The 13,480-nt window shown below is 39.7% G+C and overlaps 1 protein-coding gene across 5 annotated transcripts in view; it reads left to right on the top strand.

Annotated features, from left to right (window-relative positions):
- The window catches only part of cracd (capping protein inhibiting regulator of actin dynamics), a 198,791-nt gene that overhangs the window by 125,927 nt on the left and 59,384 nt on the right, over positions 1-13,480 (top strand). For all 5 annotated transcript variants that reach the window (XM_062981532.1, XM_062981534.1, XM_062981533.1 and 2 more), the window contains one exon: positions 2,730-2,898. Coding sequence is in view for 2 of the 5 variants with exons in the window: in XM_062981531.1 (XP_062837601.1) it covers positions 2,730-2,898 (169 nt within the window). In the remaining 3 variants the exon portion in view is untranslated. The remainder of the gene's footprint in view (positions 1-2,729; positions 2,899-13,480) is intronic.

The raw sequence follows: 13,480 nt of genomic DNA, 5'->3' as shown, positions 1-13,480 counted from the left end.
GTTGGTGAAACCAGATGCTTTCTGTTGTAATTTGGCTATAATGATGTGATTAAAGGGCAGACAGAAAAATGCTATCCAGCTTCTTGCTATTTCATGTTCAAGAGCAAATTAAATTAAGGGTTTTTTATGTTGCAGTGTGTTAAATAAAAAAATTTCAAAGAAAGAAAGACATTTGTTCCTACTTTAGTCTGATTTTTGCAAAACAAAAGTATTAGCTTTATTCAACCCTGTTTTTAAAATGCTAAAATAACAGTTTACAGTGTTGTTCGTTTTATACTTATATACCATTTTTCAACTATAAGAGCAGTTCAGAATAATAAAATCAGATTTGTAGGCAAATTATATTGCCTGGTCAGGAATAGCTCCAGAATATCCCACACTCTCAGTGTTGTAAAAAAACAATGGTAGTGTTAGAATAATAGAGTTGGAAGAAACCTCATGGGCCATCCAGTCCAAACCCCTTCCAAGAAGCAGGAAATCGCATTCAAAGCACCCCCGACAGATGACCATCCAGCCTCTGCTTAAAAGTCTCCAAAGAAGGAGCCTCCACCACAGTCTGGGGCAGAGAGTTCCACTGCCAAACAACTCTCACAGTGTGGAAGTTCTTCCTGATGTTCAGGTGGAATCTCCTTTCCTGTAGTTTAAAGCCATTGTTCTGTGTCCTGGTCTCCAGGGCAGCAGAAAACAAGCTTGCTCCCTCCTTCCTATCACTTCCCCTCCTCTCAGCCTTCTCTTTTGCAGGCTTAACATGCCCAGCTCTTTAAGCCGCTCCTCATAGGTCTTGTTCTCCAGACCCTTGATCATTTTAGTTGCCCTCCTTTGGACACATTCCAGCTTGTCAACATCTCAGAGTCTCCTTCATTCCAGGAGGAGTCTTTGTTCCCACTTCTGTTTCCCTTTTCTTGTGAACTCATCATATTAAGTTGCCTAATGTGGGCGACTGTGGGGTGATTTGCCACTTATCATGGCAAATCTCTGGGGCAGCGGGGAAATCCATTGCCCTGCAGTGTCCGCAGTGGCATTTACCCCATCACAAAGGGAGAGCGTTGCTTCCCGGCTTCCCCCCATGCTTGTCTCTTTTCTCCCTTATACGATGATTTCATCACAGTAGCTATATATCGTTCGATGGGGTCCAGCAGGCTCTGTCCCCAAACTGTGCCGAAAACATTGTACAAATGGTATATTTGCCCATGTGATGAGGTCCTTGGACAGGTTATAAATATAAGGTATGGTAAAATCTTTATTTTCCTGGCAAGTGGGAAAGTAGATGTTCACTTTATCACAAACTTGGCAGATGATGTTATTAGAAGAAACCATCTGAAATAAATGGTTATACTTGCACACTGTAGGAAAAATGTGTGTGTTTGCATACACATTCAAGACACCTGTCAGTTTATGGCAGCCTCATCCATTATAGAGGGTTTTCTTTGGCAAGGAATTGGGAGAGGTGTTTGCCGGTTCCATCCTCAAAAATATAGCCTACAGCAGCTGGGATTTGTAGTTGACCTCCCATCTACTAACCAGAACAGCATTCCTTTGCTTCCAAGATGAGTTGACTTTAGGGTATTTATACTACAAATTTGAACTCTTAGGCCACCAATTGTCTGCTGCATGTCTATACCAACCAGTGCCTGGTGTGGGTTAATTGCAAGATACTCTCAATTTATTCTTCATCGTGGGTGCTTCTAGACAAGCTTCTTATTGTGAAATAGCCTTTCCTCACTCACTGAACATGGTGGAGGCTAGCTGTTGTCCTCAGTTTGTAACCTTCTTAGGCTTTCTTACTGTTCCTTCTTTCATTTTTGTTTCCAGGGAAAATTCATAATGAATAAAAGATAGAATCACTGCTCCTTATCTTTTTTCCTCAGTCGTGCTAGAATCATTCTTCAGGGCAGTACCTTCAGATGTTGTTATCAGTGTAAATAATACCATAGTCCATGCCTGCACAGACACAGCAAATAGTAAGATAACTGTTGCGTTGTGGATATGAGGAAATAACCAGGCACGCGTTAGGAAATCTAAGTCAGGGTGTTGGCTCAAGAAAGCAAATTCTGTATTAATATCCATGGCAAGCCTAGCATCCATTGCTCCACCCATCAATAACAAATCCACATGTATGGTGTAAAGGATTATACACACTGACTGAGAGCAATGTTTCAATAATCAGGGAATGACAGTATTTCTTCTCAAGCATTTGATAACGTACATTTCTTACAGCTTCCTTTCACTCTGAATATTGGCTCCACAGGGCACACATCTCTAGATTTACTGTGCAAACTGCAAACATTGGAAAATAGTGAACCCTATTGAAATGAATAATGTCTGGTGAAAATTATCAGAGATGTCCTAGAAAATTCCTAGAGATGTGGATAGGTGAATTTGGTCCCACAGCTATGGGGGCTGCATTGTAATTGTCTTCCACTTGTCTAACTAAGAGTTTGCACTTACATCAGTGGTAGGTTCTTCTCATTATCACACTATCAGTCTTTCAAACTAGTGGGAAGACATTTTGACAATTTCAATTTGTTTGTTTTGCAGTATTGGGTTTACTTCAACAGTAAGTAAAAGGTGTGCATTTGAATTCTCAGCACATTGTCTGTTTCGGTTTGGGACTGCTCTTTGGCCTTGTTCTTCCTTGGCAAGCACTTAAGTGAGGCGCTTTTTGCCACAGAGTGCATAGAGGTGCAGTTTTGTTAATCTCCTGTGTGTATTTGTCTTGCTATCTGCAGATAAGAAAAAGTCAAGCAAGTTCCAGCCTTTTAAGAAGTTGTTTAGCAGGAGAAAAAAACGAGAAACAACACCAGACCGGGAGGATAATAAGCTGAAACCAAGCAGTTCCTTTGGAAATGTTTGCAATGGGGCACTGTCTTCTGATGACGAGACTAACAATGGTCTGAGGTAATGAAAGAAGTGCATTTGTGGTACTGCAATATTTATGGTCTGGGGTCCACCCAAGAATAATAATTGTGGCTTCTTAGAGAATTGTTTGAATTAAGTACAATATTTTGCATTTATCAAATAACTGCAAATGGGAGAATATGTGATATCGAAACCCTTTTGATGAATGATTATGTCATTACATGAGATCAGTTCTTTAAGGTCTTTTTTTCTCTTTAATTTGACCTCTGAAGAAAGTGATTTCAGGACTGTAGCTTTTGCCAAATACTGTAAGATGTTTATAATAACAATTTATCTTTTCCCAAATATTATAAAATGTTTACAACAGCAATATTGACCAGAATTCTAATAATAATAATAATAATAAGTTTATTTGTATCCCGCCTCCATCTCCCCCGAAGGGGACTCGGGGCGGCTTACAGCAAAATCAAAATACAAACAATGATAAAATATAAAACATCAGGACAAAAACAAAACCAATAAAAATATACACAATAAGTTAAAAACACAACGCAGAATTAAAACATCAGGTTAAAACAATGAGGTTGCAATAGTGGATAAGCAAAGTGTATGGTGCACATTATGGGTAACAAATTCATAAATAGATCAAGTGCATAAGAATCATTTAAGGTCACATTTGGTACAGTAGGGAGAAGTCCTGAGTAATATCAATCAATCAGGAATCGGGAAGAGCGACCAGTGCAAAAGGTCGAGGAGCATAATAATTGTGATGGAAAAAAGATGATCTTAACCAAAGGCCTGAGTGAAAAGCCAAGTTTTCAGACTCTTCCGAAATGCCATCAAGGTGGGGGCTTGCCTGATCTCCCTAGGCAGCGAATTCCATAACCGGGGGGCCACTACAGAGAAGGCCCTGTCCCTCGTCCCCACCAACCGCGCTTGCGATGCTGGGGGGAGCGAGAGGAAGGCCTCACCCGATGACCGAAGAGACTGTACAGGTTCGTAGGGGGAGAGACGATCCCGAAGGTAGATGGGTCCCAAACCGTTTTGAGCTTTATAGGTGATCACCAGCACTTTGAATTGGGTCCGGAAAATAAGCGGCAGCCAGTGGAGCTCCTTAAACAGGAGGGTTGACCGCTCTCTGTATTGGGCTCCCGTTAGAACCAAGGCTGCCGAGCGTTGAACTAATTGAAGTTTCCGGGCCGTCTTCAAAGGCAGCCCCACGTAGAGCGCATTGCAATAATCCAATCTAGAGGTAACTAAGGCGTGAACCACCATGGCCAAGTCAGACTTCACGAGGTATGGTCGCAGCTGGCGCACAAGTTTTAGTTGTGCAAAGGCCCTCCCGGCCACCGCCGACAGAATTCTAGGGGAAGCTTCCATAAGAGTGGACTCATGCATCAATTGTTGAAAAATCAGCCAGTGCTTATTAAATCCTGCTGACTCAATGGGTCTGCACTTCCTTCGATGACCACTAGAGACCTCATCAGATGGGCTTACTTTCTATAGTCTTACGACAGAGTCCACCAGCTTCCATCCCACGGCGCTGAACTACTTCCGACAGGGCTTCATTGTAATACTATAGAACAGTGGTTCTCAACCTGTGGGTCCCCAGATGTTTTGGCCTTCAACTCTCAGAAATCATGACAGCTGGTAAACTGCCTGGGATTTCTGGGAGTTGTAGGTCAAAACACCTGGGGACCCACAGGTTGAGAACCACTGCTATAGAACATCCAGTGTATGCCACCATGGCAGCAACATGGGAGGCTTCCTGTATTGCCTTGAAACAATTGGGTAAAACCGGGTGGTTCCCCCTGTGGGATGGGGCAACCGGTGAGTCAAATGATGCGGGGCATGGGGTGATGGGTTCCCCACACCCCCGACGGGCACAGCTGGATTTGTCACGATCCATGGTGATTCCAGCGGCTCATCTGATGAGGTAGTAAGTGCCATGTTTTTCTCTTCTGAAATGTTTACAACTATCAGAGTGCTTTCCAAAAGACAAAATACGGGATAGATGCACACCTTCAGCATAGTTCTACACAATAATCGCATTAATTCAAATAATTACAAATAACAAAAGATAATGAAGAAAATTGTAGCTATTGATGGCCAAGCTCTACATCACCGTCTCTTGATCTGAAGTGGATCAGGCAAAATCATGTATTTCAGTTCAACTACAAAGGAAATTACAGTCATCCCCTACAGTTGGTGGGACTAGGGGCATAGACCCTTGTGAAATTGAAAAACTACAAATAGAAATGCTATTTATCTGAGACCCCTTCTACACTGATTATTTGCTTTGAACTGGATTATATGGCAGTGTAGACTCATATAATCCAGATCAAAGCAGATAATGTGGATTATCTGCTTTGATAATCTGGATTATAAGGCAGTGTAGAAGGGGTCCTAGTTTCTCACAGTTTATCATTCAAGATATGAGAGAAAGAGAGAGAGAGAGATTGAGAGAGGGAGAGAGATAACATTTTCATGCTTGGAAGTAAATTAGAAATTTTAGCTAAGGTAAGGAGGATCAGCCCTGGTTAGTACTTGGATGAGAGGCTGCCAAGAAATACCTGGTAATGTAGGCTATATTCCAGAAGAAGGAACGGGCCAGACATCTGTGAGTATTCCTCGCCTAAGAAAACCCTATGAAATTCATGGAGTCACCATAATCCAAGAGACGACTTGAAGGCACACACACACACACACACACACACACACACACACACACACACGGGTATTCTACTAGTTAGTCGGGTTTTTTGGACATAGTCATTTCTGCTTGCAAAATAGATTTATATGAAAAAATGAACATTTTCAAACTCTGGTTCTAACCACTGCACTGCACAGTATTTGGACCTCTGCCATGACCCAGCATGCGCTTCCTCATGTCTTGCATGAGAAAATACAAAATGCATTAACCTCTGTGTCTGTAGGCAGTAACTTCCTTTATTTTGTCAAAGGTGACATTTGGGGAAAATGCTGGTATAGATTAGTCTGCCAATGTATGATGTGTATCTTCTTCCCTGAAAGTCATGGCCTTTTAAAATCATAACCTTTTGAATAAGCAGTGGTATTTCCAACTGTGATGCATAAGCTATTCCTCATGCCCCAGTATGTTTACAGAGTCAGAAACTATAATTGCTTCTCTTCCTAATTGCGAAGGGTTTTGTTTTGGCTCTGGTAGGACGTTACATCAAGCTAGTCAACTATAAAATCATAAATCATACTGGGAAATGCATAACTCAGATAGTGCAGACCTGGTCAGAAAAATTAAGTGTGCTACTTGATGGTAATGTTTGGACGATCAGATGTTAATTTGATAAGCCAGAATGTGTATGAATATTATTTGTGTATTTGTTTAGTTGTTTTCATTTCTACATAACAAAAAACTAATATTTATTTTGCTACCGTTAGCTTTAATTTCCTATTCAGTTTACCAAAAGGCTTACTTTAGCATTTTATGGTACGTAATTCTTGGGCAATGAAAATGATGGGGATACTGAAAATAACAGGTATGCTATTATCCATGATTCCACATATCCTCATGAAGTTTGAGAATATTATCCTCACCGATACAGGGATTGTATTGTATTTTGAATTGTTTCAATGTTATATATTTTGGTAATAATATTTTGTATTTTTCTCTCTTATGCCATATTTGTTTTAGGACTGGCTTGAGAATTGATTATGAGGGATTAAAAGGGGGGAATGAGGGGCGGGAGAGAGGGAAAAATGAAGATTTACTAAAACAGGATTCCTATGCATTTTTCTAGAGAAATGTGTGCCTCTGAGATAAATGAGGCTTTCTTTCATGTAATTATGCATAAAATTGTGGCTTTCATCTCACCGGTTTAAGATTTTTTTCTGGAAAAGCAGAAAACATTACTATATCTTCCACACTTGAAGTCACCATTTTCTGATATGCTGTCTAGTCTCTTTTCCTGTGAATAACCTGTACATAGCTTCAAGGCCTTCCTGTAATTACATTCTCATAATTCAGGAAATCCAGAGTAGTGCTTTCGTTTGTTTGTTCATCTCACAGTGTGATCCTGACCTTGAGTTATTGTTGCTCTCGCTGGGCTTTGATCCTAAACACCCCATGGACTGGCAGGGTGCGGGTTTACACTGACAGGGATCAAAGAGAAACAGCCAAGCCAGGATAACATTATGCATGAGCTGGCAGACCTTTTTCCAGTAGAAATAAAAAAGAAATCTGTGAAGAGTGTATGAAGCCATGGGAATCCACAGAGTAACCTCGGGCAAGTCATTCTCTCTCAGCCTCAGAGGAGAGCAAGGACAAACTTCTTTCTGAAATAAATCTTGCCAAGAAAACCCTGTGACAGCTTCAGCTTAAAGTCATTCTAGGCTGGAAACAATTTGGAGCCACACAACAAATGACAAATTAAAAGTATGGAGAGGAGGACTGTCGAAGGCTTTCATGGCCAGAATCACTGGGTTGCCGTGAGTTTTCCAGGCTGTATGGCCATGTCTCAAAAGCATTCCCTCCTGACATTTCATCCACATCTATGACAGGCATCCTCAGAGGTTGTGAGTTCTGTTGGAAACTAGGCAAGTGAGGTTTATATATATGTGGAAGGTCCAGGGTGGGAGAAAGAACTCTTGTCTGTTTGAGGTAAGTGTGTATGTTGCAGTTGGCCACCTTAATTAGCATTAAATAGCCTTGTAGCTTCAAAGCCTGGCAGCTTCCTGAGCTAATTCAGCCAGAGAAGTCAGCCATAGCAGAGCACTTGATGAACCAACCTGGACACAGAATATTATTTGAGAACACAGCAATCTTGGACCACTCTAACAACTGCCATGTCAGACTACACATTGAAATCCACAAACATGTGGACAAGTTCAGTCGAAAGGAGGAAACCATGAAAGTGAGCAAAATCTGGCCACCAGTATTAAAAAAAACTCTATCATCAGGACAGTAAATAAAGAAAAACACTCAGAAGACAGGGGAATTCCAGGCAGGAAACAATCAGGGCCAGCTAACACTTCCCAACAAAGGATTCCCACAGACAGGAAGCAGCCAGGCTTTGAAGCTGCAAGGCTATTCAGTGCTAATCAAGGTGGCCAACTGCAACATTCACGCTTGCCTCAAATAGACAAGAGTTCTTTCTCCCACCCTGGACATTCCATAGATACTGTATATGCAAATAACACTCTGATAACAAAGATGCTAGAGCTTCTAGAATGTATAACTCCTGTTTCATTTAGAAAATATCTAAATGACATCTTTGTTATCCTTGATTATCTGTTGACAGATCCAGGCAACAGCTTGAACTTCATAGTCCAACCATTCAACTGTTTTTGCTGGTTTCTTTTTTTCACAAAGATCTGCAAACTATTGGATGAAAAAGTCCCTAGGGGCACATTTTCATCTGTGGTTGTAGTTTGTGCTGCGGGGGGGGGGGGGGGGGGGGATTGCACCAGTGATGTTTATTATGAAGTACACTGCAGAGTTTGCATACTAGATGATGGGAGAGCAAAAGGTAAAACTAATTCTGTTATCCCCTTCTTCATCTCCCACCCTTTTTAAATAGAGCTACCATATGAGTTAACAGCTCTCCATGCCGTCATGCTGACCACATTACCTAGGAGACATCTACGGACAGCGCCAGCTGTTCGGCTTAGAAATGGAGATGAGCAATGGAGATGATTTTAAAATGAAACACAAGTACTTCAGTCTTGTTCCTAGTCCAGGCCTTAGCTCAAGACCCAAGATTCATATGTTTTGGCTCCTTGTTGCATGGGATAGTTTGGGATTTATGTTCACGTTTTGCTCCTTGTTTTCTGGATTTGCCTTGGGATTCATGCTTATGTTTTAAACCTTGTTTCCTGGAATTAACCTGCTTTTGGATTGTTTTTCTGTGTGCAGTTTGACCTGGCTTATTGTCTGTGAGATTTGCTTTCTATATTAACTCTTTAGATTTTACCCATTACTTCCTTCATGGTGTTTTTCCCTTTTTATATGTGTTTTCTTAATAAACTGTTTTGACTATCACATTTGGTTTCTTGGTGGGTGTTGTGAGCAAGGTGAAGCCCCACTGAGGTGCAACAGAACCTTTACCTTTACACTTTTGCAGATAAATGCTGTTTCACTACAGCCCTTCTACACTGCTATATAATCCAGATTATCAAAGCAGATAATTTACATTATCTTATTTGAACTGGAATACATGAGTCTACACTGCCATATAATCCAGTTCAAAGCAGATAATCTGGATTTTATATAGCCACGTAGAAGGGGCCAACTTCATAGGTGCTCTCATGCACTGTGACTTTAAAAAATATTCAAAGTATAACTAACCATGTGTTTCATTTTAAAATCATCTAACGAGTAGCAAAGAAATTATGTGCAACAACAAAGCCTCCAAAAAATAAAGCAACAATCAGCAATACCTGACAAAGATAAAAGAACAATACTGTGAGAGCTTGCATTTCTTTGGACCAATTTGGAAGATCACTGCTGGAAATTACCAATGCTTATCTGTCTTAGTAAAGAACAATAATGGAAAGGAGGGAAGAAGCAATTTTGTATATTTTGTAACCCACAAACCATTTCATAGGGCACAATGACTGGAAAACACTTGCTAAAATGTTGTTGTTCTGTGCCTTCAAGTCATTTCCACCTATGGAAACCCTCGGATGATCCTCTTACAAAGTTTCCTTTGCAAGATTTGTTCAGAGAGGATTTGCCTTTGCTTTCCTCTGAGACTGAAAGAATATGACTTGCCCAAGATCAACCAGTTTGTATTAAATTTTTGGGACTTTTTCCTGAATGTGATGTGTGTATGTTTTTTCTACCAAGGGAATGAAAAAAGTAGTTATTTTGATCTCCAGAGCCATCTGCATGGACAACATAAGGCAGGGTTATTCCAGGATATTTAAGAATATGGTGCCAATTTTGTAACATCCAGTTATCAGTAAGGATTATGTAAGTCTTCACTTAACACGTTCCGTTGAGGCAATAGGTTTATGGGACTAGCAATTAGATAGATTCCTGTAGACTTACAAACAGAAAGACTTTTAGACCCTGGTCTTTTGGGAAGCATAATCCATCACAGCGATTTCCACATTAAATTTGTCATAAAATGCTAGTTTGAACTTGGCCACTGAAGCAGTATTCATAATATACTCAAGAGTCACTTATATGTATCATGGCAACTGTTGTCATGGCATTACCATGACAGTTATGTTAAGTATCTAATAAGAACCTGATCCAGGCATACTTCCTTCTGCATGTGTTGTCAATTTTCAGGGGAGTGTATGTGTGTGTTTTGAAACATAATACAATAGTTCACTAAAGATGCTATTTTGGAATGGTTATTTCCAGAGAGGTGGAAATCATAAGGCATATGGGTTTAAATGAGTTTCATGATCGGAACATTGCAGAATGCTACTCAGATTAGTTTGCATTTTGTTGCTTCTATTTGCGAATGCTTCAGCATGGGAGTGGGAGGCAGATCTCGACATTCCTAAAAATAATTGACAAGTTGAGCTTTCTGAATGATAATTGTGTTCTTAGAATTGTTCTGGAGCACAGCAGGGCATAATAATACAGATTGTATTTGGTACCAATGTGGGTGAATGTGGTCACATTACAAAAGTGCCCAGAATAGAAAAGAGACAGCAGCCATTAAGATATATTGCAGAGAGAATAATAAAGCACCAGAAGCAGAAAGGATGTGGATGAAAGAAATCTGAGATGAACATAATCATCTGTTCGCTGAGGTCCTGTATCAGCCTTTCTCAGTTTCTTGCTTTTCAAATGCTTATTTTATTTATCTATTTATTTATTTAATTCTATTTATTTTATTTATTATATTTATTTTATTTTATTATTTACAGTATTTATATTCAGCCCTTCTCACCCTGAAGGGGACTCAGGGCGGATCACAATGCACAGATACATGGCAAACATTCAATACCATTAGACATACGACATATAGACAGACACAGAGGCAATTTAACATTTTCCAGCTTCCGGCTACATGAGGATATGTTCGATTCCAGTCACAGGGGGAGCTGCTGCTTCATTGTCCACTTGTGACATCAAGTCCTTGATGGAATATTTCCTCATTCCTTTCCACACACTGCTGGAAGTTTTTATGGTGTCGTAAATTAGTTAAATTAGCCTTCCCATATAAAGCAGTACCTAAATTTTCTACTGAACAGATGCAACTGTCTTTCAAGCTGCTTAGGTCAACAGCGAGCTAGGCTATTAAGGATTGGGAGCTCAATCTGACCCGGGCTTCGATCTCATGACCTCTCAGTTAGTAGTGATTTATTGCAGCTGGCTACTAACCAGCTGTGCCACAACCCGGCCTACAACTTTCATCGTCTTAGACCAATTGGTGTGCAAGGGCAAAAGTGGGGAAAGTGCAGACTGTGCATCACATCCCATCACAATCTCTTTTGTGTGGATTTCCCAGCCTCTTGCACTGCCCACAGTTTAATTTATTTGCATTACTAAAAACATCCTAGAAGGGTAAGTTCTTCATGGAATGGCACATTACACTATGTAAGATGATTTTTGTTCCTGGGTTATAAATGTCATTTCCTAATTGATTCTATCATGCAAATATGGAAAAAGTTCATTAAACTGCAAAAACTTTGTTTTTGTGGGACATCCTGCAGCACATTTTGCTATAGTTTTTCAATGACTATCTGATGGAGTCTCAACTAGTTCAACATAGTTTGTGGCAGCCATAAAAAAGAAGTTTCTGGAGTATAACAACTACTTTTAAAGTAAGTAGTACCACACAATTAAACAGGAAATAGTACTTTCAACCCAGGAACAGATTTTTTTTTCCTGTTATCTCAGAACACTGATCCCATCTGTTGCAATGAGTGATAAACAGCAGAAACCAAACCAAACCGCAGATGTTAAGGACAGAAGGAGACTTCTGGTCACTTCTGGTATTATTTTCAGATGAAAATAAAATGGTACAGTTTGCCATGTGTCTACAAGGGTGAACATTGGCCAACACAGTTGCCCAGGAGTTAAATTTAAGTGATGAGATCAAGGGCAACATTCCAGTAGCAGAAATTATACTGTATGCTTCTCAACACAGAGAAATCTACTTTTTTTTCTTACATCTGGAATTTTTCTGTAATTTCTAATTTGTCTAAACATTGGGTGGGATCCAGAGGAACCCTTCCTCTAAGGAAGTCTCTTTTACAAACTAAGATACCAAATCAGAAAAAAATGACCCCATATTATTTCTTCCATTCACACCGACTGTTGTGTAAGACTTACTACACCATCAGTCCCAAGTCTTCCATATTCACCATTTATTCTACTAAAACACAGCATCCTCTCAGTGGTTCCCAACCTTTGGGCCTTCGGGTGTTTTGGACTTCAGTTTCCACAGTTCCTAACAGCTGGTAAACTGGCTGGGATTTCTGGGACTTGAAATTCAAAACACCTGAAGACCCAATGGTTGGGAAACACTGGTCTGATAGGATCCTGTGGCTGTGTTTGACTATAACTCCCATCATTCCCCAGCCAATCATACTGATTAGGGATTGTAGGAGATGCAGTCCCAGCAATATGAAGGACGCCCTGTTAGGAATGGGCATTGAAAAGTGCAATTCAACCTTTCATTCATTATCTTGCTCCACTGCAGTTGCAACGTAGCATTTCCCAAAGTAATACTTCTGTTGTTTTCTTCTGATATTCGTGGATTTTTGGCTTTAAGCCGATGTGCACATCTAGCTGGAGTTAGTTACTTTTAAGACCCATTGATGTTTGTCGAATAATTAAAGATATGATTCTATATCTTCTACTGAAATCAGTAAGACTTTAAATTATTGGGTGCTAGTGATTGAGACTTCCAATGGGAGGCAAATATTTTAGGCTGGATCTACACTGCCAAATAACACAGTTTGAATTGCATTATATGGTCAGTGTAGACCAGTGGTTCTCAACGTGTGGGTCCCCAGATGTTTTGGCCTTGCATGACTGTTAATCTATATTCAACATTCATCAGAACAGTGTATTCAGATTTGAGGAAATCAATCTGTCTAAAACTGGGCAAATATTTATACTGGTAATGCCTTCTGCATAAAGCTGTAATTTGTTTTTTGTCTTGCCTGCTGACCTTTTCCATCTTTGCAAATGGCAAAAGTTCAAATAGTTAAAGATAAGTTTAAAGGAAATACGGAGGAAGAGGTCACAGATTTTATTTATTTTATTGATCTTCTGGCTGTTGTTTTACCATGATTGTATTGTTGTACATATATTTTAACTGTTGGAATGTGTATGTTTTTATGCCGGAAGCCGCCTTGAGTCCGCAAGCAGAGAAAGGCAGGATAGAAATTTCTTAAATAAAATAAAATAAATAAATAATTGTTTTGCTAACCACCTTGGCCCTTCAAAACAGTATAGCATATACATTTAAATGAATACATTTAGTGTATATCAATGGTCAGCTTACAGGAATGTACATGTCTAGCTCTTATTCATATCACGTGCATTTTTCTTGCTTCTTTTTTTCTATTTTTCTTTTCTCTTTCTTTCTTACAATCTTTTTCTTACTTTCTTTTTTTTTACAATCGTACTTTTTAAAAATTCCAATTAAAATAAATGCATGCATGCAAATCA

Source organism: Anolis carolinensis, chromosome 5 (genome assembly GCF_035594765.1).
Source record: "Anolis carolinensis isolate JA03-04 chromosome 5, rAnoCar3.1.pri, whole genome shotgun sequence".
NCBI classification, from domain to species: domain Eukaryota; kingdom Metazoa; phylum Chordata; class Lepidosauria; order Squamata; family Dactyloidae; genus Anolis; species Anolis carolinensis.
This window is presented reverse-complemented; position numbering and strand designations above follow the sequence as displayed.